Below are 27,522 nucleotides of genomic sequence, written 5' to 3'. Positions count from 1 at the left end.
ATTTGATGTTTATGTGTTATATTGAAAAGACGATTTTAGTTCAATGAACAAAGTAACTTTGACTTATGTGTATTGTATCCAGGCATTTGAAAGAGTTAAGATTTTTGCAAAAATGTGCAGTTTTGACATTGGTTGTAAATTTTGTGTCTAGATTTTTTAAAAATTGACACCAGGGTTCTGAAATTTGTAGCAAAACATTTGTAAAAAAATAAAAATAAAAAAACCTGTAAAAGACAACTTATATTAATAATATTAATTATTATTATTCATAATTATATGGGCACATTTTGCTACACTTGCTTTTCAGGGATCTTATTCAGAAATATTTAGTGTTTGTTTTCTGCCTTTGTTTCTGTGACTTCTGTTCACTGAAACATTCTAAACACACATAACCTTTATTCTTTTTTTTAATGCAAGTGCAATGCAATGCATTTTTTAATGTGTAGTTAATTTTAATATTAACTAGTAATGGAAACATTTTTAAAGTCTTAATTTAATCTTACAAATGTTGTTAATGTTCATTTGAGCAACGTGTTTTCTGTTTAAGAAACCATTCACTAAGAAACAACTGTTAAAATGAAGATAAAGTTTTAAATGCATTGTGTTCAGAATTATTATGGATTATTGATTTAATAAAAATAAAATACACAATGCAGAACCACCAAACTCTCGGTATTGGCCAATAGCAGTAAACAATCGATTATCGTTTCGGCTGGGAAATTTGCTATCGTAACATCTCTACTATTAAATATGTGTGTCAATCAATGTGTGAGTGTGTGTGTGTGTGTGTGTGTGTGCGTGCACTCTTGTGTATTGATCTGGCTTATTCTTTATTACAAAACTGTTTTTTCTTTGAGAGAATGGTTGACCCCAATAATTTAAAATTAATATTTTTTGGTTTCCCTTCCCATGATGGCTTTTTTAGTGTTTCTTTCTGGATGTAAAATAATTATGTAACACTTTGGGGCAAATATGGCCACCAGCACTCCAAAACTAGAAGCTAAGATAGCAAATATCTCCACAGCCACTGCATATTTTCCTGGAGAGCTCACATATGCTGGAACAAATGCAATCCATACAGCACAGAAGATTAACATGCTAAAAGTGATAAACTTTGCCTCATTAAAATTATCTGGAAGATTTCTTGCTAGGAAGGCTAGTAGAAAGCTTATTGCCGCCAACAATCCTATATATCCTAGCAGCAAAGAAAACCCAGCCACTGAGCCAATGGCACATTCATAGACTATTTTGGAGCGGACATACTGGTTATTTTTATGTGGTGTTGGAGAAGAAGTTGATAGCCAGACAGCACATATTACTACTTGGAGGACTGTGAGGACTAGAACTGTACATCTTTGTTGAGCTGCTCCAAACCATTGCATTGCTCCTTTGCCCTCAGGCCGAGAGGAGTTGAACACAGCTATTACCACCATAGTCTTCACCAGAATGCTGGAGATGCACAGGACAAAACTTATGCCAAACACAGCATGTCTTAATTGACACGTCCACAACTGTGGCTGACCAATGAACAGCAGCACACACAGAAAACACAGTTTAAGTGACAAAAGCAGCAGGAAGCTGAGCTCTGAATTGTTGGCACGTACTATAGGAGTGTTATGATGAAAAGCAAAGATTATCATCACAAGAGCACAGAAGCAGGTTCCTAGCAGGGAAGCAGTGGTCAGAGAGATGCCTAGAGGATCTTCATATGATAGAAACTCTATTTCTTTAGGAACACACTGATCCTTATTAAAATTGGACCAAAATTCATCTGGACAAACTGTGCACTTAATAGCATCTGTTGGTACAAAACTTGTAATTAGTAGATGTTCTCTTAACCTTTGTTCAATTCATTTGTTTATTTCTATAATACAATTTTGTATACAATAATATTCTCACCTGTTGTGTTAGAAATTTCACCATCTCCACATGTCAGGCAGTCAAAACAGCAGACAGGAAAGCCCTTCCTCATGGCTTTTCTGGTGCCTGGGGGACAGCTCTCACTGCACACAGACCGTGGGGCCTGAAAGTGACATCATGCATTATCAGTCATGCCTCTGTCATCTCTGTCACATTATGACAAGCTTGGCTTTTCTAATTGTTGTCATCTGTAAGCTTTGAGTAGTATTTAGACTTAAAATTACCAGAAAAAAAAACATTAAATTTAAGCTTACTTTTTGTGCCTCAAAGTTCCAGTAAATTTCATCCTTATTCAGTCTGAGCACCATTCCTGTTGCCACCTCATCATTTACTACACCAATACTGTGAAGTTTAATTGATCCTTCAGAGCTCGGCTGCCAGTTCAAAACATCATAGATGGCTAGAGCATCTCCATTATTGTCAAATGACACAGGATCCCCAAAGCCTGTGGTAAAATTCACTTTTTTTAGGTAGGAAAGCAGCTGTACAGATTGTAGAGAGGACAGATGTTATAAACACACACACGCACAAACATACATGACATTTAAATGATTATATGGCACATATTGTGCTAATCCATTTTCCATTCCCCTGCACTATACATGTGGGTCTTACCTGCCAGGGTTTTAGATCTGTTATGTCAGCACAGTTTTTTTCGCTGAGTGGTCCTCTCTTCTCTTTACACTGCATTAGGTCATGAAGTGCATGGGCCAGGGCATAAACTGCTTTATACACATTATAAGGTGCCCTCAAACCTGAAACATCAGTGTAAGGTGTGTTTGTGATGCTCAGATCCTCCTGTCCTGTACACACCTTTTTTATTTGTTGCCCAAATGTCTCTTTATCTTCAGTTTCAAAACTGCACCCAAACATGGTCTCCCAGAATATCCTCACTATATTATTTCTTTGGTCACTGTTGGGATGAAGGCGTAAAAGAAAACTATGAAGGCCCTGGATTTCTCCACGCCTAATAGCAATGCCCAACGTTCCCTTCAAAAAGGGCTGGTAATATGGAGTGCGAAATACAGTTGAGGTGACCCAGGCTTCACTCGCTATCCACTGCCTGCCTGTCAAATTCTGCAACACTACCTTGTTCATCAAAGGAATCAATAGGGATGAAGCAGAAAAAACAACCACTACTCTAGCTGTAGAGGCCTGAATTACTCCTATAATGTGATCAATAACTCTGGGGTTGTTATCTTGGGGCAGGATTTCAGAAAAAGCAACACAGTGTCCAAATAACTGCATTTCTTTATGAAAGGACTGAGCTGCGTAGATACCATAGTCATTATTACTGTAGATCAGACCAACCCAGGTCCAGCCAAAATGCCTCATGGTCTGAACCATAGCCCGCACTTGGAAGGTATCACTTGGGATTGTCCTGAAGAAGGAAGGGTACTTTTTCTTGTCACTTAAACAAGAGCAAGTGGCGTAGTAGCTAATCTAATTAGAAAAGATTTAGGGCAGAACAGATGAAAGAAAATGTTAAAAATGTGACAGATGAGACAAAATATGTATACAGACAAAAAAAGACATTTACAAATTCAGCTTTAAATCTACTGTTAAAAAAATATTTTGTTTTTAAGGCTCATACCATAGGCAGCCGAAAAAGCCCCAGAACACTGGAAATTGCAATAGAATGTGTAGATCCTGGATCACCTATGACTCCAATAACTGGTGGTGGGCCTTTACAGTTGAGGTCAGAGATTGTCTCCTCTGTCCCACTTATCAGAGCTGTAGCTGCCCGAAATGCCACTCCAAGCCTTAAACAGTTGTCATAGATCTGGTAACCAAGTGTAATGTTAGGTAGCAGGTTAGGATTGTTATTAATCTCACTGATGGCAAAAACCATTGTTAGTGCTTGCTGGAAGCTTGTCATATAGAAGCTGGAGAAGAAAATTAAAATTTCATTTATCATCATTAGTCACAAAATTACAGTGAACATATGTTATGCCATTAATGATTTTAATTCTGTAAAACAGAAGTATACTAGAGAATGTTGCAACGTATATGTAGTTGGAAAAAAATAGCCATAATAATTCCAAATGAATAATTTTTCAGTAGCTGTGGTCCAGACTCACAGGTCACAGTTTGGTAGTTTTGGCTGTGTTCTGAAGCTTATCTCAGGGTATACTTTCACATAGCTCTGAATCTCAAAAAGACCACCAATGACAAAATCTCCATCCTGGTGCATCCCATTTAATGTAAAATGTCCCTGTTTCTGGCAGGTACCTGAACTAACCATCAAAGTTACACAGATGAAATTACAAGACAGGAACAAACAAAAAAGTAGAATTGCCCACATCCCTCTGTCTTTATCTGTGTGTGTCTCTCTTCACTCAGCTCACTGATTTATCAATAAAGATTGTGTGTGAGACTTTTTTTTTTTTTGGAGAGAGAGAGAGAGAGAGAGAGAGCAGGTGGTGCTATTTCTCTCTGGAAATAACAACATAATGTTTGTCACTTTGTATTCCACTACCTCCCAATCATTATAAAACATTTATTATTCACAATTATTATTATTAGATTACAAGAATTATTATTAAAATGGATTAGTAGACTAATTTTATAACACAGTTAATCTATGTGAATAATTAATAAAAACACTTCAATTATATATTATATATTCAATTATATATTCAATTTATATTAAAAGATCTATTTTACTCAGTTGAAATTGGTAACAGGCGCCGCCATGTGCACTAAAGTAAAGAGATTAGAGCTGCTAGATTGTTGTATGTTAATTCTTCAACTTCTCCCAATATACAATTAAGTTGCTATTTAACGGGCAGAAGAATAGAGTAATAGTTCTAGTAAAAATAAGGAAGTGTATTTGATGTGAATAAATTGATTCTTATTCTTGTCTTTATAAACATCAGTTTAAAAAAAACTTAAACTTATAAGTTTTGCTAGCACTTATGTGTATTTAAGTATCTGAAACCTAAAATTAATGTTTTTTTGTTTGAAAGCACTGATAAATAATGATTTATTTCTCTGAGTCAGCGCACGCCATCGCAGAAAAGCAGATTTTAATTTGGTAACTGTTCAACATGAACAAAGACCAGTCAAGACTGATCACATCAGTATCATCATTAGCGTTCAAAGTGTTAAATTGTCATCTTTAGTGTGTTTGCTGTTTTTGTTAGATTTATTTGGTTTCTTTATTTCGGTAAATTTATTTTTATTTTTATTTATTTATTTTTTTTACCACAGACAGGACTTCGTATTTGTGTGCAGAATATGGTTTTGCATTGCAAAATCAGGACACAATTGTCAGTTTTGCATTGTCTAATTAATATATGCATGGGCATCACTGGAAAAGAAGGCACCATAAAATCTCTAGGTACTTTTTATAGCATTAATGGTGCCATCACAGAAGTGCAAGTTACACAAGGACACTGACACAACCCCATACCATGACAGACCCTGGCTTTTGGATTTGTTGTTTGTAACCAAAACTGTCAGCACACTCTCTGTTTCTGTAGCGGACTTGAGGAGATCTTTCCATCACGTGAACATCCGGAAAGCGACGGGCCCAGATGGCATTCCTGGACGTGTACTTAAAGCATGCGCACACCAGCTAGAGGGGGTTTTCACACACATCTTAAACCTCTCGCTGTCTCTGTCTGTGGTTCCCACATGCTTTAAGACAGCTACAATTGTGCCTATACCAAAATCAGCTAAAACCACATGCTTAAATGACTGGCGTCCAGTTGCACTGACATCCATCTTCAGCAAGTGCTTTGAGAAGCTAATTAAAAACCACATCTGCTCTGTACTGCCCGCTCACACTGACCCTCTGCAATTTGCATACAAGAATAATCGCTACACTGATGATGCAAATGCTTTCACCTTGCACACCGCTCTGTCTCACCTAAAAAACAAAAACACATATGTGAGAATGCTGTTTGTAGACTACAGCTCAGCATTCAACACCATAGTGCCTGCCAAGTTGGTGGTGAAGCTCCAAGATCTGGGTCTTCACAGCTCACTGTGCAACTGGATCCTGGACTTCCTGTCAGACAGACGCCAGGAGGTCAGTATGAACAACATTACATCATCAACACTGATCCTCAACACTGGTGCTCCACAGGGCTGTGTTCTCAGCCTACTCCTGTACTCCCCGTACACACATGACTGTACAGCCTAACAGCTGCAACGTCATCGTTAAATTTGCTGATAACAAAACGGTGGTGGGCCTAATCACCGATAATGATGAGACAGCCTACAGAGAGGAGGTGCACACTGTGACGCAGTGGTGTGAGGAAAACCACCTCTCACTCAACATCAGCAAAACCAAGCTGCTGGTGGTGGATTTCAGGGGAGAGAAGAAAGAACACACCCCATCACCATCAATGGGACATCAGTGGAGAGAGTCAGCACTTTCAAGTTTCTTGGAGTACACATGGCTGAGGATTGACATGGAATGCTCACACAGGCGCAGTGCTGAGGAAGGCACAACAACGTCTCTTCTTCCTCAGGTGTCTCAGGAGGTTTGGAATGAGCCCCCACATCCTCCGCTCATTCTACACCTGCACTGTGGACGGCATCTTGTCTAGCTGTATCACCACCTGGTATGGGAATAGCACCAGCAGCAATTGCAAAGGCCTACATAGGATTGTGCTAACTGCTGGACGCGTAGTAGGAGGTGAGCTTCCCTCCCTCCAGGACATCTACACCAGCCAGTGCATGAGGAAAGCCAAGAGAATTATCAGCGACTCCAGCCACCCAAGCCGTAAACTTTTGTCTCTGCTACCCTCAGGCAGATGGTTCCGCAGCATCCAATCACGCACCAGCCGGCTGAAGGAGAGCTTCTTCCCTCAGACTATCAGGCTGATGAACACTTAACACACCACACACAGACTCTTCCATACCCCTCAATGCACACCATCAATATTTAGCATGCACTGCACTTTTACCAATCCATACTTGAAACAATACTGCCTACAACTGGACACCTATTCATTGTACATATTGCTGTCAATTTCACATTGTCGCTGTTTTTGCGTTTCTGTATTTTGCACTGTCTGGAGCCAGGATCTAAGCTTTTCACTCATCATTGCACACTTGCTGCTGATGATGTGACAATAAAAGTGATTTGATTTGATTGATTTGATAACAGTCTGGATTATGTTTTTATTCATTAGTCCAGAGCACACGGAATACATTTCTTGCTAAATACTTTAAATAGTGATTCCTCTGACCACAGTACACATTTCACTGTTTGATAGCATGAAGCATTTGTGGATGTAACAGCGTATTGTGGTACGTGACAAAAGCCCATGTGGTGATATCTCTTTTAGATGAATGATGATTCCTAATGCAGTGACGCATGATTAATCATAGATCATGGTTGTACAGTTTACACCTGTGCCATTGTCTGTTCTGCACTGAAATTCCTCCAGATTCCTTAAATCTGTAAATTAAAATATGTGAAATATCAAAATGTCTTTCTATCTTTCTTTGAGAAACATTGTTTTTATACATTTCAATAAATTTTTTAATGAATTTGTTGGCAAACTAGCGATCCTCTGCACATCTTTGCTCCAAAAGGACTAGACCTTTCTTGAATGCTGCTTTTGAACCAAATCATAATTACAATCTCATGTTGACACCACCTGTTTCAAAATACATCATTAAACCAATTTATTGATTGATTGAACTTATTTGATTACTAGCCCTAAATTGCTCCTGTCCCAACTTTTTTTCAATTGTTGTGTTGCAGGTCTGATTGACAGGAAAGGATGTAAATTTACTAATGAAATGAAGTTGACCACTGTTCATATTGTCTGCAATTAAACACAAGTCAAAGCAAAAAATTCATTTTTTATTTGCTTTTTTCATACTATCCCAACTCTTCTTATTTTGAGTTGTAATAATTTTTTTATTATTTTTTTTCTTTTTTTGCAGTGAACTTACCCTTTAATTATGAATATGTAGTTATTTACGTGTTAATTGGGCTATAATTCTGTAACAACATTAAGTCATACTTAAAGGGTAAAAAGAAGTCAGGTTTGACAATGTTGTCTTGTGATTTACGTTTTATTATAATTTTCAGTAAAATACACAAATAAGTGTTTGTGCATTAAATCAAACTGAATCATTTGAAACAGTTCACTTTTCCAGTACTTATCCACAAATTACTTTTTAACATGCCTGATACCACCTCTGATTCAAAATAAACCAACTTCCTAAGGTTTTCAGTTACCAGAACAGAACACTGAGATTATATTGGTGTCAGTGAACTGACACCGCAAAGCAGGTCTTAAAACAATTCTAAAAACAAAGGTAGAACCGTGTGTGAAAATACTGCATAATACCATCATATAAGATATTAAAATAATGACAGGCAAGGGAACAGATTTGGAAGAAAAAGTTTGTATACCACTTTCTGGGAAACTGTGGTTGGTGATTGGTGACGTAGCAGGAGATACTTATCTTGCAGGCACTGTAACCAGTGTGCAGAGTAGCATTTAGTAGAATCAGCTGATGTTTTTTGTGGCGTTAGTATTATCATTTATCATTATCATGTGTGGGAAAAAGGAATTTATTATTATTTTTGTCTCTTTTATAAAAAAAAAATTAGACTACCAACAGATAAATCAATTTTCTTATGTATGATACCACATATTAACCAAACATACTGTACTTCTTTCTTACTGTGCTTATACTTCTTAGAAGGAACTGCTAAAGAGGGAAATTGCAAAATAAGATTAAAAATAGTTGGGGGCACCCTGCACTAGACTTCCTGTCGCAAGAAGTTTAGACGTGTGTACTGTCAGAAGAAGCTGGATACTTGTAGTAGTTGTGAAATATATTGAAGGTGCAATTATCTGTTCAGTTCTGGGATGCAGAGAAGTTAGCAAAAAGAGGAAGTATATTTGGGTGTGATTGAGAAGTGACAAATGCCACTAAAACTCCACCTGTTCATGTCAGCTGTGTAAACATGCTGGAGTCAAGAAAATGTAAATCTGTGCACACCTCCTGAATTTAATTATTGTATTGCATTGGGGATACCCCCAATGCAATATAAGCTAATATTTTTGACAAACTCTCTCCTGACCTTTTTTATTAAACATGTTAAATTGTATATCTATTCAAACAAATGGTAAATTATTGTGTTTATGGGGGTGGCACAAACTCTACCCTGTCAAGATATCAAGTCCACAAGTTTCCCATTGCTGTTCTTTTGTACTTGGTTGATTTTTTAATGGTTATAATTAACCTGATAAGATTTAAAGCTAGCATTGAATAGGCAGAACACATCACTGTACTGATCAGTCTGAGAAGCAGCTCAATGAAAATGTGATTTATATATATATATATATATATATATATATATATATATATATATATATATATATATATATATATATATATTATTTTTTTTGCCAAATGAATAAGCATGACCATATGAGTAATTACAACCAATGCAATGTGTTTACTGTACGTTGGAGTACTGCACTGCAGCTAACATTAACTTGTAACATTAAGTATTTTAAATGTATTTAAGTATTCATACTTTTTTAAACTATGTAAAAAATGTAACCATATGAAAAGTCTACCGGTAACATCAGTTTGCTAATATTATAAATATATTGTCTAGTTACCACTTAGTAACTTAGTTGTTTGCACAGCTAATTAATAACTTGCTGTCATGTGGTCAGGGCTGGATTAAGAACATATTCGGCCCTGGGACTATAAAACCCAAAGACCCCCATTTACTTTATCTCACAAATGTTTTTTTTTTTTTTTTGCTATTATTATTAATTTGCTAATTAACATTATTTTCTAATTCTCCAATATTTGATTTCTATTTGGGCGACGCAGTGGCGCAGTAGGTAGTGCTGTCGCCTCACAGCAAGGTCACTGGGTCGCTGGTTAAAACCTCAGATGGCATTTCTGTGTGTAGTTTGCATGTTCTCCCTGCGTTCGCGTGGGTTTCCTCCAGGTGGCCCGGTTTCCCCCACAGTCCAAAGACATGCAGTACAGGTGAATTGGGTAGGCTAAATTGTCTGTAGTGTAACATGTTTTTAAACATAATAGTTAAACTAATTTCTAATAATTAGAAATTATTCTTTTCCATGGTGACAGTCAGTGCATAATATTTTACTAGCTATTTTGCAAGATTGTATTCAGATAAAGTCCCTTTAAGTATTCTATAGCTTTTGATTCAAAATAAAGTATTCAAATTAAAGTGTAATTTAAAAACTTAATTAGGTTATGTTAACTGGAAAAGTTTGAATAATTAGTGAAGTTATTGTATAAATGGTTTGTTGTGTAGACAATAAAAAACATACAGTAAATAATTCTTGAGGCTAATAATACTGACCTAAAAATATACTTTATGTAAAAAATTTCCTTGGTTTGTTAAAAATTTGAAAATGACCTTCCATGCAGTGTGTAACAACTCTAAGCGCATAAAAAAAAAACATCCAGCTGAGGTTTAAATCTAAAAGTTCACCTTGTTTAAAACTATTGATTCTTTAAATTTTTTATTATGTTTTAACATGTACATACACATTTCCACGTGTCCTATTTAACATAAACCAACAAACAAACAAACAAAACAAAAGGCTTCTCAGTATTTTAATCAGAATACAATTTCACTTCTGTTACTAATCATCTAAAAAAACATTTCCAAATCCACCACCTTTTAAAAACAGTATAAAAGTTCCCCAAACTCTATCAAAATTATGTATTTATTTCTTATCATATGAGGTTTTTTTTTTTCATAGTCATGATTGTTACCATCTCTTTCAGCCAACAGCCTATATTTTGTGCACATATACTTTTTCAGTTTATAAAAATAATAATTTAGTTTGTAGAATACATATATTCATCAATATATGCTCCGTCTTTTTCAACTTGATCTCCTTGGGATATGAATGAAATTAAAAAAAATAAAGCAGACATTGGTATATTAACCTCAAGAACATTTTCTATAATTTCTTTCACACCTTTCCTTTTTGTATTTCTTTACATTCCCATATACAGTGAAACAACGTTCATTTATGGTCCCTGCATCTCAAGCACGTATCTGTAATATTTTCATTATATTTATGTAATAAAACTGGAGTTTAGTAAATCCTCGTCAACCATTTATATTGTAACAGTTTCAGACAAGTGTTCATTGTCAGTGATTGAGCTTCCTCGCATGTCTTCATCCAGTCCTCTGTAGAAATATCCCTAATAAGATCTAATCTCCAAGCTTCCAATTTACAATTTGAAGATTCCTTTGATCCTGACACCAGCATCTTGTATAATGCAGAAATTAAACCTTCACTAAAACATGTCTTTTGAAGGCGGCGCAGTAGGCAGTGCTGTCGCCTCACAGCAAGTAGGTCGATGGGTCGCTGGTTCGAGCCTCAGGCTAAGTTGGCCTTTCTGTGTGGAGTTTGCATGTTCTCCCTGCGTTTGCGTGGGTTTCCTCCAGCTACTCCGGTTTCCCCCACAGTCCAAAGACAGATGATACAGGTTAATTGGGTAGGCTAAATTGTCTGTACTGTATAAGTGTGTGTGTGAAAGTTTCCCAGAGATGGGTTGCGGCTGGAAGGGCATTCGCTGTGTAAAAAACGTGCTGGATAAGTTGGCGGTTCATTCCGCTGTGGCGACCCCGGATTAATAAAAGAACTAAGCCAACAAGGAAATAAATGAATTAATGATTTCACAGTACTCTTTTCACCACTGTGCATAGCACCCTTTTGTAGCACGTGTAAACTGCCACTGGTGAGTGAGTATGTGAGAGCTCAAAGCTGGTATCGATATAACCAAAAGCAAGATCATATTGTTAAATATTCCCTTAACAATAATTTTCGAAATATTTATTCAATTATATCAAGTGTTTATTGAGATTGTGTGATCTGTATAGGCTGTCTTATCTTTACAGAAGCTGTAAACTGGCACACACGCAGTGACCGCAGTGATGTTTAGCTCTGATGAGGTGCTTTTATTTAGCCTGTAGACTTTAGATTTTTTACATAATGTTCCATTACTTAAAATTTATTTCATTTTTTATTTATAGTTTATATATAAAATGAGTGCTAGCTAGCTTATTTAACTGTGATCATTATGCAAAGATCATATCTCATATCTGGTTTATTCTTCAGTCGCTTATAGATTTGTTAATGATGTATCTTTTTAACACATTGTTTATAAGGACTAAGCTATTAATATATAATACGTTGGGCTAATTAATACATTAGCTATGTTTACATTCACCTATTTTTATGCACATATTTTTTGAAAATGCGCATAAAAAATGTATGCACATAACTAAGAAGGATAAACTTTTTATTTGATGAGAAAAGATGCTTATAAACAGAAACACTTTTACCGCACAAACTTAAGTATGCACATTAAAAAAGGTCATGTGATTTTGTTATAAGAGATCATGTGATGATCAAAATGTATGTAAAAAGACAAACCAGCAGGCTGAGTCCATTATAAAACATCTGAAATGTTGTTTTGGTCATTCTAAAATGCCTTACCGTTTAAGTATTATTCTTATTATATTATTATTGACCTGCAGAATCAGAGTGTCTGTGCTCCACGTCTGACACGTTCAAACGCCACCGCGCATTCACTGCATGTCAGAATTGCCTTCTGAGGAGTAAGTCATTTATTAGATGAAGAAAAGATTGACGCAGCTTCTCCTACTGCAGTAAATTCCGTTTTTACTGTTGATATTTGGCACCAGTTATACAGATACCAGTTGTACACATTAACGCTGCTTTATTCACACATCTTTTATGCGATAATCCAGATAATCCATAAAGTTTATTTGACTTTTTGGATGGAAACATATCTATTGAAGTCAGATAAGACAACAAATGACATCCATGTAGTGAATTACTGTTGAGTGGTATCAATGCATTGTATTCGCCTTTCATGTATGATACTGTAACAGTGGCTGGTAATAATAATTCAGTTTAAATATAATTTGAATGAAGAAAAATAAAAATAAATTTCAAAAACCAGTTATAGTGGGATTCGAACCTGGACCTGTTTGCACCGCGGTCCAACGCTCAACCGCTAGTCCACGTGACCACTAGGACACAGCCCTTAATCTCACTCCCAGCAGACCTCAAACAAAAAAAAAAATTAGTTATCAATATTTTTAATTAAACTTTGGGCACCAGACAAGATTACCTTGCCAAAAAGAAAAACATTTACTAATACCCTGGTTAGCTACAGCCGGCATTCAACCACCATACACAATGCAAAAGAAAAGGATAAATAATAACAACGCAACACACTTTAAATGAAGTCAACTGTTGTATTTTTATCACACAGCACAACAAATGTATTTTCTAAATAATAACTAATTCTTTTTACCACTGTTCAATCTTGGTTGAACGATTTTTAACAACAACAACAAAAAAAATCACTGCTTAGATAAGTCAATAAAATAAAAGAAATAAAACATCAAACAAACAATCAATCAAACAAACAATAATAACGTGTGGCTGAGGTAACAGAAACCAGAGAGAAAGAGAAATGTAAAGAAAGTTTGTGAAATTGAGTAGCAATGGGTGTGGATTGTATGGGTGTATGAATGAATGTGAATGACCTATATAACTGACCCGGCAAACAACGCTGATTCTGTACAGGTCCACCTTGGCTTTCGATCCCCATAAGATCCTGCAGACCCCTCGCACTTAATCGCTCGTGTAGTTTTTCTGGTCAGCCTGTCCACCATCACTTTCACACCACAGTATTTATCGCCACACCTCCATCTTCAAAGCCAACAGCTCTTCACCTTTGCATCTTTCTTGTTTTTTCGTCTTTTTCTCTCCCCACGATTTCACCACCAACACGCAAATAAAAAACCAGCAACTCCAACAGCAGCTCTAACAACCACAACAACAACAACAGCCACCCGGAGCAACCCTCAACACCCCCTTTTATGGTCTTCTATTGTGTACCTGACCTTCCGCTTCCTCCCGACCCCGGAAGTAAGGTTTTGGAAGCTCGACAGAGGGCAGAACAGAGCAGCGCCTCCTTGTGGCACTTTGAGAAAATGGGAGAGCATTTTATTCACCACAATACGAGTACAAGCCGATACCCGATACTGGTATTGGTGCATACCTAATAATAAAAATTACAATAACAATAATGGATTTATTTTCTCCTTGAGGACTGTGCAACTCGCTTGAGCTCTAAGCAAAAAAGTATTAATAGGATGCTAGAGCAGAGGACGCCCATCAATTGAGTTCTTGCTGAAGATCGTGAAGTCAATGGGAACATTACATGGCAAGAAGCGGATGTGTTGCAATCACTGAACAAAGCGTTAAAGCCAGTAAGTGAGTTTACTGACATTCTGTCTTGAGAGAATAACGTAACCGCGTCATCTCTTCTCCCTGTGCTATGTTTTATTAAAGAGGACACATTGGCCCCATCGGATGATAACAGCCAATGTCGTGGTCGACTGACAGCCCACAAGAAAAAAAAAACTTTGGCCAGTTTATTAAAAAAGAAAATTAGACACTGTGACTGCAAATTTGACTATTAAAGAAATAGTGCTGTTGGAAATCTCCGCCTATGCTTTGGAATCTCGCCATTCACGCAGAGCAGGATCCTCTGGCCTGGTGGAAAGACAACCAAAGTAGAAAGCAGAAAAAAGAGTAAACCCTCACCCCATGATGATTAACCGATGGGGAAATTTCCTCATCATCACAACCCTACCCTAGACCAGTATTTTAAAGTTAGTGGAATTAACTCCTAACAAGGACTTTGCTGTAGACACACAACAGGTTGTGTTTTTTTTTTTTTTACCTGTACAAAGTCATCGTTACATATATGAGTTGTGGGCTCTGTAAAAGTTGGCAGAGGTTGACTTAGTCTTTCCTGTGAAGTGTCTGACAAAACTTCAACAATACCTTTATTAGGATTTTGGATTTGGTCTGTCCTATTGATGCTTATGAGAGAGAATTAATCCTTATGTGTAGTCGTAAAACTATAAAAATGTTAAAGATTCAATGTGTATGGAAACATATTGTCATTTCCCTAGATTTAGTCTTACCTGTGAAGTTTTTGAAATGCCTGACGCAGTTTTCACACATTCTCCTTCTTTCATTTTGGATTTTGTGTGACTGACAGATTTGATGACAAGAAGAACAGACAGAAATGATGCAGTGTGTAAAAATTTACTTTTCTGTTTAAAATATAACTACTAATTATAAAATATCACATTTATGTATTTGTCTATGTAGTTATTCAAAATGTATTGAAGTTATTATTGTCCATAATACTCTCCTTTAATTTTGGTGAAGGTATAGCTTCTAGGGTATTAAAGTGTTTTTTTTTTTTCCTTTTCGGTTACACAATCATTTTGGGCCATTTTTCTTCTATCTACCAATCTTCTATTTTTCACATTGAAACACTTCTGTAACATTCTGGGCGCTATCATACACCCGGCTCAATGCGGCGCAAGGCACAATGCAAATGTTGTTTGCTAGTTTCAGGTTGGTGCAAGGGTCATTTTGACTTTTTGCACCACGCTGTTTGTATAGCAAATGCATTTGCGCTCATATGTGTGCCCATAGACTTTCTGGTCTAAAAAAGGAGGTGTGTTAAGGCGCATTGCTGGAGTGTTGCTATTTTGAGAAACTAAAATAGTGTTCAACAGACCAGATGAAAGCAGGTCTATAGTCCAGCACAGAGCGTGTTATTTGTGCACCTCGCTTACACATTGCTTAATACACACAGGGTGTACAGCAATACGCAAATATCTTTACAAATGAAAAAGAATTAAAAGATTAAAATATTACAAAAAGTACTATTTTCAGTTTTTTTCAGTTTCTTCATAACAATTTGCTTTTGTATAAAGTTATTATTAGTAGAAGCATTATATATATATAATGATTTGCCCACCTGTCTGTCAGGTTTTAGACCGTATGGGGCATAGCATGTGTATTTGGATATGACTCAGTTTTTTTACCACACTTCAGTTTTATTGTTCATTTATTTGTTTGCTGGAAATTAGAACTGAATTTAGAAAGTTCTGAAACAAATCTTTGCACTTAACAAACAAAATTAATTATATATAGGCTAATTGATGTCTGTGCGTTCAACACGTTTCCTTATCCACGACAGTGAAAGTAAAAGTAAAGAATGAAGAGGTTCATCTCTCATTCTCGTGCTTTAGATGCTATGTTTAACTGTTTTCTCACTAGTGAAGGGTTAATTTTTTCCAATTACAAAGTTGGTCATGTACATAACAATTGCGCTAAAGCCTCCACGGGGTTTTCCCCCTTCGAGCTACTCTATGGCAGACAGCCCAGAGGGGTTTTGGATGTCGTTAGAGAGGCTTGGGAGGACGAGAGAGGCTTAAGAGGACAAGCCTTCTAATAGTAAAAATTAAATTCAGTATATTCTGGAATTTAGAGCAAAACTCCACACACTGGGGCGGCTCTATACAGAGAATTTGCTTAAGGCCCAGGATGACCAACGCCGGCGTTATAATGAGGGCACCAAACTACGTGAATTTTCACAGGGAGATAAAGTCCTTGTACTGCTACCCACTTCCAGCTCTAAATTACTCGCCAACTGGCAAGGGCCGTTTGTGGTCTCACGACGAGTCAGTGATCTCGATTACAAGGTGGTTTGTTCGAACAGGGCTAATTCAAGTCAGATCTATCACGTTAATCTGCTGAAGCAGTGAAGGGAGCCGGAGGATTTATCGCTGGCTACGCTTGTTACTAACGAGGATGACATGGGGCCGGAGAGCCCCGGCCGGAAACGGTGAAGCGCTCTGGTCATGGGGGGCGATCATCTCTCAGCGAGCCAGCTCCTCGACATCCGGCATCTCCAACGTGAGTACTCTGACGTGTTTTCGCCCATTCCCGGTCGGACTAACCTGATTCAGCCCTATATCGAGATTGAACCGGGCATGGTCATTAGGACCTGGCTTTATCACCTACCTGAACACAAGAAAAAAGTGATTCAGGAAGAATTGAGTATTATGTTGAAAATGGGAGTAGTAAAAGAATCCCACAGTGACTGGGCCAGCCCATTTGTCCTGGTACCCAAGACGAACGGCTCGGTCCAGTTCTGTGTGGATTATCGCAAGGTGAATGCTGTGTCGAAATTCGACGCTTATCCAATGCCGCGTATTGACGAGTTGCTCGACCAGTTAGGTGCTGATTGGAATAACTCAACATTGGATTTAACGAAGAGATATTGGCAGATCCCCTTATCTCCAATATCCTGCGAAAAAAACGCCTTCACGACGCCGTTCGGATTACATCAATTTGTGACGCTTCCATTCAGGCTGTTTGGAGCACCGGCGGCATTTCAGCGCCTGATGGATAAAACAGTCGGCCATCGAGCAGCATATGCCGCTGCTTATTTAGAGTTTATGTGGAGAGGTGAGCGTGATTGAACACCCAATAAGGGGGGAGAGCATACTCGGAACCCGGCACCAAATCAGGTCAATCAGAAATGATAAATAACACATGACTTTCTAGTGATTGGGTCGGAGAGACTCCCTTCTTAAAGAGAACGGGAGGAGCAGTCGGGAGAAGAGAGAGCACACACACACACACACACACTGCTACATGTGTGGTGGCATTTAAAAAAAAAATAAATCAGTTCGCTTACCTGAATCGCCGACCCGGTCATCATCTTCCCACCACAACGAACTTTACTACACCTACGTTCTAGTATGTGTTTCAAATGATAGAATATGTAAATAGTTTATTATGTCTATTAAACAGTTATTTTAAACTAAAATATTCAAGATAATTGTTCTCTTTGGCTGTTGGATCCAACATTGGCATTCTCGTCACTCCTGCAGCTGCTGCTTGCTCCCTCATATCTGTAGTAAGATGTCCAACTAAACTAAATATATTTTTGTTTTAAATAATAGGCCATGTAACACCGACTATAGGCCAAGCCTGTGTTTTGCACACTTATAACGTCCTGGCAAAGCTACACTGTAAAAATATCTGCTAACAGTTAATGTATTTTGTCTTTGCCATTTATTTATGGTTGTGGATTGCATTATGGGACCTTAATCTCTGCTCTGTCGACTTTTGAAATAATATAATTTTTAAGAAATAATATAGGCTATAGATAAATTAATCTGTAAAATAACAGAAAATGAACTGACAGTTTATAACAAAGTTTTTGCAGCATAATATACAACATCAGCCCAGACAATATAAATAAATACATAAATAATCAAAAAAATAAAAACATAAATCACAAAATACTAAAAACTGTTAATTTATGGATTCTTTTTACTGTGTACTCGACATTAATCCAGCGAAAGTTTCAAAAGGAAGGCTTGTTGTGTGAGAGAAAATGTGTGTGTGTTCTATAATTAATAATAATAATTATATAGGCCTAGCTTGGAAACAATCATTCAAACCAAGTGGTGCTCACAAATCTTTTGCTCAGCATCAGGAGCAATTGAGCAGCAGTTTTAACGGCGAACTATAACAGTATTTTAATGTTAAATTGTAATGATAAATGTCTAATAATACTGCTAGTATATTAGAGCAATAAGAGGAATGCCGCCTACAAGTGGATAATGAATTTTAAAGTAATTTATCCATTACGAAAATCGAAAAATCGAGCCAAAAACAGTTATTTAATAAATTATTTAATTATTAATACGAATAATTCTTGTAGCAAACTATTCTCTATTCTCTAATATGAACTATTCTTGTTGCAAAGTACATGGTATTTTAAAATGAAACAAAAATAAATATAGATATTCATTAGTATTTCTACTTTTCTAAGAACATTTTAATGTAATATAATATGATAAACATTATGATTTAATGTAATATAATAATATAATTTAATGAAATACGAGCATTTTACTGTAAAACAATAGAAGCAATTAATTAAGTAAAAAAAATGTATTTATGAAGCTGGCATTTGTATAACTTGTTACGTAAATCATGATTATCTGAGCATGTTACAAAATTATTTGCTGTCGATTGGTACTTAAAGAGCACATATAAATCTCACCTTGATCCAATTCCTCATCTCTTATGCTGTGTTCACACCAGACGCGGAACACATGGATAAATCGCACTATTTCCTTGTAAATAGACTTGTGAACATTTTAAGTTTACTCGCTTCATTCGCACATTTAATTTACTGAGCCATAGACTGATAGGCAGGGCTTCTGTCTGCCCGATGATTGTAGCTTCGTTGCTAAACGGCTAACATGGATTTTAGTGAAGTTTACTTTTAAACTAATTTCTAGAGGAGCATGTAATTATTATTGACCCAGCTGGTCCACATTACCTAATCATGATCCTCCAATCTAAAGATCCCAAGTCTATATATATATCCTCATTTACTTTCTACAACTATCTTCGTCTGGAAGAAACCCCCCTCCTCCCCTTCATCCTCCTTTGTCCAAAATGGGCAGCACGGTGGCCCAGTGACTAGCACTGTTGCCTCACAGCAAGAATACCTATAGCTTTGGGTCCTCGCTGAGCCATCTAGTATTTATGTACGTAGTTTGTATGTTCTCCCTGTGTCCGCGTGCGTTTCCCCGGTTTCCTCCCACCATCCAAATGTGCTGTATATTATAGATAAAATAAGCCTAAACCTTTTATACAATGTCTTACTCTTCACCTTGGCCTCAGCAGCGGGGAAGTTTGAGATCAACCTGAGCTCAATCTCCCCTCGCCCTGCAAAAGGGGGGAGCCCTGGGCTCGAGGATCGCTTAAGCTCAGGGCTCTCACCTGGGATAGCATGTCAAATAAGCTATGTGTAAATCATGAGCTTAGTGTGAACTCTTGAATTGAGAGAGTAGCTGTGTTTATGTGCTTTATGAAGGCTGAAAAACAATGCCGACTCATTTGGAGCAGTGTACGAGTTAATTAAATCCTTTTAGAGGTGCACCCAGCTCTGTGAGTTCATAAACTCCTCCAGAAACGTAACCTGGATGATGAAGTTGAGTGATTCAAGCAAAACATCAATCGTGCAAAACGCTCAACTCACGCCGCTTCATTCTCATGAATCATGCCACCTGATGTCTGTTCACGTCTTTACTTTGAGTAAACATGTTAATCACTCACGCTTGATGCGTCTTCTGCGTCTGGTGTGAACGACACATTAATCCTATGAACTACCCAAAATTAAACACTGCCACAACTGTGCTTCGGTTTTTTAATAATAATAATTTAAAAAAAAAAACAACTTGCAATAATTTTCCACCAAAGTTATATGAGGCATCATTTTTGAAGTCATATTATGTTTAAATCAATAAATTGATTATTCATTCATTTTCTTTTCAGCTTACTCCTTTTATTAATCTAGGGTCACTACAGCGGAATGAACTAGTGCGATGCCCTTCCGGCCACAACCTATCAATGGGAAACATTCATACACACATTCATACACTACAGTCAATTTTTAGCACACTCAATTCACCTGTACCACATGTATTTGTACTTGTGGGGGAAACCGGAGCAACTGGAGGAAACCCATGCAAACACGGGGAGAACATGTAAACTCACATAATGTCGTCAGTTTTCTGCTACCTGGCAAAGGCCTAATCTTTTTCCATTTATGCGCAGGAATGTAAATGGTAAAACTTCAAACAAAAACGCCAACTGACCCAGCCGGGGCTCAAACCAGCGGCTTTCTTGCTGTGAGGTGATTGTGCTACCCAATGTGCCACCATTACGCCCCATAATCCTGTCATCAAAATATAATTATATTATGAATTAAACATAAATTACATTACATAAGTCATGTTTATTAAAAATAAACACAATATACACTTCAAAGCAGCTTTACCTTTATGGTCTGCATGTACATACATTAGTGTAATTTTCTATTAAGCAGATAGAAGTTGCTACAAATTCCCAGAGATGGGTTGCGGCTGCAAGGGCATCTGCTGCGTAAAACATATGCTGGATAAGTTGGTGGTTCATTCCGATATGGCGACCCAGATTAGAAACAATGAAATAGTATTAAACAAGTTTTCACAATTGCACAAACAGATTAATGTTTACTATCCCTAATGTGTCTCTCTTCCCATGATGGTTTTTTTATTGTTTCTTTCTGGATGTAAAAGGATAATGTAACACTTTGGGGCAAATATTGCCACTAATAGTCCAAAACTAGAAGCTAAAATAGCAAATATTTCTACAGCCACCGAGTATTTTCCTGGAGAGCTCACATATGCTGGAACAAATGTAATCCATACAGCACAGAAGATCAACATGCTAAAAGTGATAAACTTTGCTTCATTAAAATTATCTGGAAGATTTCTTGCCAGGAAGGCTATAAGGAAGCTTACTGCTGCCAACAGTCCAATGTATCCCAAAAGCATTGAAAATCCAGTCACTGAGCCTATAGTACATTCATATACTATTATAGAGCGGATGTACAGGTTGTTTTTATGGGGAGTTGGAGAGGCAGTTGATAGCCAGACTGCACATATAACAACCTGGATGGCTGTTAGGACCAGAATTGTACATCTTTGTTGAGCTGCTCCAAACCATTTCATTGCTTTTTTGCCCTCAGGCCTAGAGGACTTAAACACAGCTATTACCACCATAGTCTTGACCAGAATGCTGGAGATGCACAGGACAAAGCTTATGCCAAACACAGCATGTCTTAACTGACATGTCCACAACTGCGGTCGACCAATGAAGAGAAGCACACACAGGAAACACAGTTTGAGAGAGAAAAGCAGCAGGAAGCTGAGCTCTGAATTGTTGGCTCGTACTATGGGAGTGTTATGGTGATGCACAAAGATGACCATCACAAAAGCACAGAAACAGGTGCCAAGCAGTGAAGCAGTGGTCAAAGATATGCCCAGAGGATCATAATAGGACAGAAACTCTACTTCTTTGGGAATGCACTGATCCTTATATAGATTAGACCAGAAATCATCTGGACAGACTGTGCACTTAGTAGGATCTGTATGTTTAAATAAGAAAGAAAATTAAAATGTAATAAAAAAAGCTTTTAAATTCGAATTTAAACATTGTCAACAACAATTTACTCACCTGTTGTGTTAGAAATTTCCCCATCTCTACATGGCAGGCAGTCAAAACAGCAGACAGGATGGCCCTTTCTTGTGGCTTGTCTGCTTCCTCGCGGGCAGCTTTCACTGCAAACAGACTGTGGTGGCTGTCAAAGACATCACTTGATATGTCATTTATTTGAGATCTCTTTGGTTATGTCACCTGAATTAACTAATTTAAGCCCACTTGCAACTGTAGATGCCAAAGTTCATATGTGCCATTTTCCTTTTATAAGTAATTTTTTACATGTTGTCCATGTTTAAATTCTAAATGCAAGCAAACAACCAAATAAAGGATTTAAAATAATATAATGAAATTGATTTCCTATCTGTCACGCAAGGGTTTCAACTTCCAACCCCTAATTCCATGATGCAAAATGAAGACAAAACCTGTCAAATAATGGAAATTATGATATTACTAAAAAAACTTTTCATATTTTTTGTTAACAAATATATATCAATATAATTATGAACAGGGCTTTACATTAACAGCCGCCAAATGCGGGCAGATTTAGGTTGTGGCGGGTTAGACAGCCACTTCCACTAGCCACTTTGGCTGACTGAAACTCTTTTTTTTTTCATTGTGCATATCGAATCTATTGTCAGTGCTGGCTCGTCGTCACTTCAGATTAAACTGCAGATTACAGATTAACAGATTTAACTAAATTAATTAAGAAGCAGCACGGCTGACAAAAACAGCTTTTCGCGGTAGCAAAAGAAAGCAGGTGAATAACAAATAAGTGGATCATGCACACGCTGATACAGGCTTTCCTTACTCACTGCCGAGAGCTTTAGTGTTGCGCATATGGATAATTTGACGCGCGAGTGTTTAAAAGCTTCTGTGCCGTTTCCTCCCTTGAAGCAAATGTGCCTGGAAAAGAAACTAGTGCGATGCTCGTGCACCCACAGTCCTTCATGGGCTCGAGATTCTTTGTAAGCAGCAGCAGTTGTTGCCACTTTCGCTTTAACCCTTCTTTGAACAGATTATTAATTGGCCTAACATTAACCATGTGCACGGCATCATCCTTTCATTATCACGCACAGAATGTTTTTTACCTGCTTTTTGTTTGCTGTTATTTTTGTTAATATAGTTTAATAATAATCCTTTACAATAATATTGCTTTAATATATTGTTGTGTGCATAGTTAACTCGTGATCTGGGATCTTGAGCCAAAACAGACCATTGCGCATAGTTTTAGATGCATGATAATAAATATGTTTAAAATGTCCGCAGTTTTGTTGAATAAAAAGTGTATGTATAACGCAGTATTTTGCTTGTTTTGAAACTTTATTTAAATTTGTGCCAAGAAAATAATTAGTTTGGTGTGGCTGGAGGAAAAAAAGGTAAATCCTTATTGTGTTGAGCCCTGAAAAGTCCTGTAAAAAGAAAACTAATTGCAATGCGACACTTTTTTATGAAAGCATAACCCATTTGCTCATGTTCATCGAGTTAGCTCATAAACAAAAAATAGGTAAATGAATGAGGAGGCAAGTGGAAAAAACACAAAATCTAAATCAAGTAATTTTTAGCATGCCGCAACCCATACCAAATTCAAATTTATACATATAAAATATTTTTTCCCAACAACAAAATTGTGGCTAGTGAAAATGGCAAGTGGCTAGTAACGATGGAAAACTACTAACTACACTAACTACAGTGGCTGGTGATCAAAAAAGTTAATCTTAAACCCTGATTATGAAGGTCACTAAACTCATCCAAACAAAACAAATCTTTCAAGAGATCTATAGTATTTTGTATACTTTGTCAAAAGTCCAAGTGGCAACTACAGTTGCTTGTGGGAAATGACTTTATAAGTACATAAGTCATGAGAATATGGTAATACAGTGTTCCCAACAAATAAACATTATTGGTCTTGTTTAATGTTTTTTTTTTTCTTTGTGCATCCATAATACCCCATTTAAAAACAACATAACCCTTTAACTCATACAGTATCTTTATCCTAAAGTTGACTTTTTGATACACAGTTTGATACACTGCAAACTCTTCAGAGTAAAATAAACTTGTATTTGGTCCCACCCGCACAAAGAAGCTGCTTGAACGTTAATGATAAACTCATGCTGTTAACAAGCAGAAACACTGAAGAAAAAAAAATACAACTGACTTCACTCACAGCTTTAGGCCCTGCTGTCCACCGGAACACCTGTATTTTTAAAACAGAAGCTTTTTTTTTTCAACATGATTTGACTGTTTAAAAATGCAATATCAGGTCACTAAATCCCAAATTACTAATCGCTTACTGTTACTTATTACTAATAATTTTGAATTCATTTCTGTCAGATATCTACACAAGTTCTTAATGAGATCTGAAAATACTTGTTTTGTTAGATGGCTTATTGTTGAGAGTGTTTTTTACTTTACTTGGGCTCTTTGACTCTTGATTCTTTTATGTTATCTTTTTACTTTGATTACTTTGATGATTATTTTTTGCAGTGTGGGACCAAATAATCTCTACTCTGGGGATTTTTAAGACAAATGAATTAGTTATTTGTGTTTTCATATTTAAAGAATTACATGATATATACATATTTTTCTACAGGTTTTTTTTGGGGTTCATATCAAATGGTTTTCCACTTTCTGCTTTACAATTTTCTAGAAAAACAAAAACCCAAAACCTGGAGAAAATAAATGCAAAGCATGTTCATATAGGACACTTTTAACAAGGCTACATGCATGAAACCAATTTGAAAAATTTAAGCAAAAATTGCTTAATTTTTTATTCAATTATTGTGATTTGTAATCTAGTTTTCAATTTTGAAAAAAAAAAAAAATGACAATATAATGCAAAGTTACTTTTTTTGTCTCAAAGTTCCAGTATATTGCATCCTCATCCAGTGTCAGCATCAATCCTTTTTCTGGCTCTTCCCTCACTACACCTACTGTGTGGATTCTTATTGATCTGTCTGAGCCTGGCTGCCAGTTCATCACATCATAGATGGCCAGAGCATCTCCATTCTTATTAAATGACACATGATCCCCAAAGCGTGTGGAGAAGTTCACTTTCTGTAGATAGTGAACAAGCTGTGCAGTTTATAGACAGGACAAAAGTTATATTATTATAATCAGTGTTTTTTGTTTTTATGTTTATTTAAATGAAGACATGTTTTGATTTTCATATGGATATAGAAAATTTGCTATCTATCTGTTGGTCTTACCTGCCACGGTTTTAGATTAGTTATGTCAGCACAGCTGTTTCCACTGAATGGTCCTTTCCCCTCCTCACACTTCATTAGGTCATGAAGTGCATGTGCCAGGGCATAAACTGCCTTATAGACATTATTTGCTGCTCTCAATTCTGAAACATCAGTGTAAGATGTGTTTGTGGTGCTCAGATCTTCCTGTCCTGTACACACATTTTTTGCTTGTGCCCCAGTTTCAAAACTACATCCAAACATGTTCTCCCAGAAAATCTTAGGCATATTATTTCTTGGATCATTTTGTGGACGAAGCTGTAAAAGAAATTCACGGAGCCCCTCAATCTCTCCACGTCTGATGGCTATGCCAAGTGTGCCCCCAAGGAAGGGCAGGAAATGTGGAGTGTAAAAGACAGGTGAAGTGGCCCAAGATTCACTTGCAATCCACTGCCTGCCTGTCATATTCTGCAACACCACTTCATTTATTAAAGGTATCACTAAAGTTGATGGAGAAAAAACAACCACCACTCTAGATGTTGAGGCTTGAATCACTGCCATTATACGTTGAATATCTCTGGGGTTGCTATCATACCGCAGTGGTTCAGAAAAAGCAATACAAATTCCAAATAACTGCATTTCTTGATGAAAGGACTGAGCAGCATAGGTACCATAGTCATCATTACTGTAGAGGAGACCAACCCAGGTCCATCCAAAATGACTAATGAGTTGAATCATAGCCCGCACCTGGAAGGCATCACTGGGGATTGTTCTGAAGAAAGAGGGGTACTTTTTTCTGTCACTCAAACAGGAACACGTAGCATAGTGACTAACCTGATTAGTGATCAAAGGAGGAAGAACATAGCAGAAATAGTGTTATCATCCAACGGGGCTTTTTTAAAATTAAATGAATACAACAAACAAATTAATCAATATATTATTATTAATTATTAATGAATTAATTGATCATATCTGTATATTGATTTTCTTGTGCTTTTTTCATCTTATCTTACTATAGGTACTCGAAATAGTCCCAAAACACTGGAAATTGCAATGGAAGGAGTTGAACTTGGATGCCCCACAATTCCAATTATCGGAGGAGGACCAGTGCAGTTTAGGTTTATGAAGGACTCCTCTATCCCACTAACCAGGGACATGGCAGCTCGCAATGCCATTCCAAACGTCACACAGTTGTCATGAATATGGTAACCAAGAATGATATTAGGCAGAAGATTGGGATTCATATTAATCTCATTTATTGCAAAAGCCATGGTTTGCACATTCTGGAAACTTTCCATACTAAATCTACAGAAGAAAAGTTGATATTTAGTGTATATATATATATATATATATATATATATATATATATATATATATATATATATATATATATATATATATATATATAAACCTAAATAAAAGGCATTAATACACAGCTAAATTGTCAATTTTCACTCATCAACTATAGAACTCTTCAGGAGTACACACAATAAAATATATAGTGGTTTCTTTATCAAGCTGAGTTACAACTATAACCATTATTATTATCATCATCACCCATTCTCTCATCTTTCATAATTATGCATCCAATCTTACTCACTCACATTTCACAGTATGGTGGAGCTGGCTCTGTTCTGAAAGTCAGCTCAGGGTACAAAGTGAAAAAATGAGCCTCAAACATGCCACCAAGTATAACATCTCCATCCTGGTACATTCCGTTTAGCCTGAAACGTCCCTGGAGCTGACAGGCACCTGCTCTGAGGACTACAGCTGCAGAGATACATTTTAAAATTAAGTAAATATTAATAAGCAAAGTTATCCACATTTCTGTTTGAGGTGTTTGAGGAACTAAAGCCCTCAGCTTGTACAAGATGTTATTTTATAAGAGAGGCGGTGACAATCAACAACCTAGATATCAGCTTGTTTTTTGTTTATTTTTTGCCACAAAAATAGCCTACAGTTGAAGTCAGAATTATTAGCCCCCCCTGACTTATTAGCCCCCTAGTTTAATTTTTTCCCCAATTTCTGTTTTCGGTTTTATCTTTGCCATGATGACAATAAATAATATTTTAATAGATCTTTTTCAAAACACTTCTATACAGCTTTAAGTGACATTTTAAAGGCTTAACTAGGGTAATTAAGTTAACAAGTCAGTTTAGGGTAATTAGGCAAGTTTTTATATAATGATGGTTTGTTCTGTAGACTATCAAGAAAAAAAAATAGCTTAAAGGGCTAATAATTTGTTTGCCCTAAAATGGTTTCATAATAATTAAAAACTGCTTTTTTTTCTAGCTGAAATAAAACAAATAAGACTTTCTCCAGAAGAAAAAAATATTATCAGACATACTGTGAGAATTTCCTTGCTCTGTTAAACACTCATTAATTCATTCATTTTCTTGTCGGCTTAGTCCCTTTATTAATTTGGGGTTGCCACAGCCGAATGA

General features: G+C 36.7%; 2 protein-coding genes across 4 annotated transcripts; both read right to left on the bottom strand.

Annotated features, from left to right (window-relative positions):
* Positions 1-409: 409 nt before the first annotated feature.
* olfcq9 (olfactory receptor C family, q9) lies at positions 410-4,277 on the bottom strand. 2 transcript variants are annotated; one of them, XM_087293268.1, is made up of 7 exons: positions 4,002-4,244; positions 3,515-3,806; positions 3,201-3,363; positions 2,536-2,675; positions 2,175-2,402; positions 1,900-2,023; positions 410-1,798 (listed from the first exon to the last, which is right to left on the bottom strand). In XM_087293268.1, the coding sequence occupies exons 1-7, from the start codon at positions 4,223-4,225 to the stop codon at positions 885-887; spliced, it is 2,085 nt and encodes a 694-aa protein (XP_087149394.1). In that variant the 5' UTR covers positions 4,226-4,244; the 3' UTR covers positions 410-884. The 2 variants fall into 2 exon arrangements, with proteins under 2 accessions (XP_087149394.1, XP_087149393.1); XM_087293267.1 differs by having other exon boundaries at positions 440-1,798; positions 2,536-3,363; positions 4,002-4,277.
* A 15,797-nt stretch (positions 4,278-20,074) lies between these two features.
* Positions 20,075-26,929, bottom strand: olfcq8 (olfactory receptor C family, q8). 2 transcript variants are annotated; one of them, XM_087293256.1, is made up of 6 exons: positions 26,683-26,929; positions 26,092-26,383; positions 25,103-25,912; positions 24,741-24,968; positions 21,912-22,035; positions 20,075-21,822 (listed from the first exon to the last, which is right to left on the bottom strand). In XM_087293256.1, exons 1-6 carry the CDS (start codon positions 26,901-26,903, stop codon positions 20,915-20,917), a joined length of 2,583 nt encoding a protein of 860 aa, XP_087149382.1. In that variant the 5' UTR covers positions 26,904-26,929; the 3' UTR covers positions 20,075-20,914. The 2 variants fall into 2 exon arrangements, with proteins under 2 accessions (XP_087149382.1, XP_087149383.1); XM_087293257.1 differs by having other exon boundaries at positions 24,741-24,950.
* Positions 26,930-27,522: the final 593 nt, after the last annotated feature.

Source organism: Danio rerio, chromosome 18 (genome assembly GCF_052040795.2).
Source record: "Danio rerio strain M-AB ecotype USA chromosome 18, GRCz13ab, whole genome shotgun sequence".
NCBI classification, from domain to species: Eukaryota; Metazoa; Chordata; class Actinopteri; order Cypriniformes; family Danionidae; genus Danio; species Danio rerio.
This window is presented reverse-complemented; position numbering and strand designations above follow the sequence as displayed.

Excerpts from the sequence above, each read along its gene's own strand:
- olfcq9 (XM_087293267.1), bottom strand. The coding sequence starts at position 4,225 with ATGTGGGCAATTCTACTTTTTTGTTTGTTCCTGTCTTGTAATTTCATC. Across the intron at positions 3,807-4,001 it reads AAACTACCAAACTGTGACCT|CTTCTATATGACAAGCTTCC; the intron begins GTGAGTCTGGAC and ends TTTCTTCTCCAG. Across the intron at positions 3,364-3,514 it reads GGCTTTTTCGGCTGCCTATG|ATTAGCTACTACGCCACTTG; the intron begins GTATGAGCCTTA and ends TTTTCTAATTAG.
- olfcq8 (XM_087293256.1), bottom strand. The coding sequence starts at position 26,903 with ATGTGGATAACTTTGCTTATTAATATTTACTTAATTTTAAAATGTATC. Across the intron at positions 25,913-26,091 it reads GACTATTTCGAGTACCTATA|GTTAGTCACTATGCTACGTG; the intron begins GTAAGATAAGAT and ends ATCACTAATCAG. Across the intron at positions 21,823-21,911 it reads GGAAATTTCTAACACAACAG|ATCCTACTAAGTGCACAGTC; the intron begins GTGAGTAAATTG and ends TTAAACATACAG.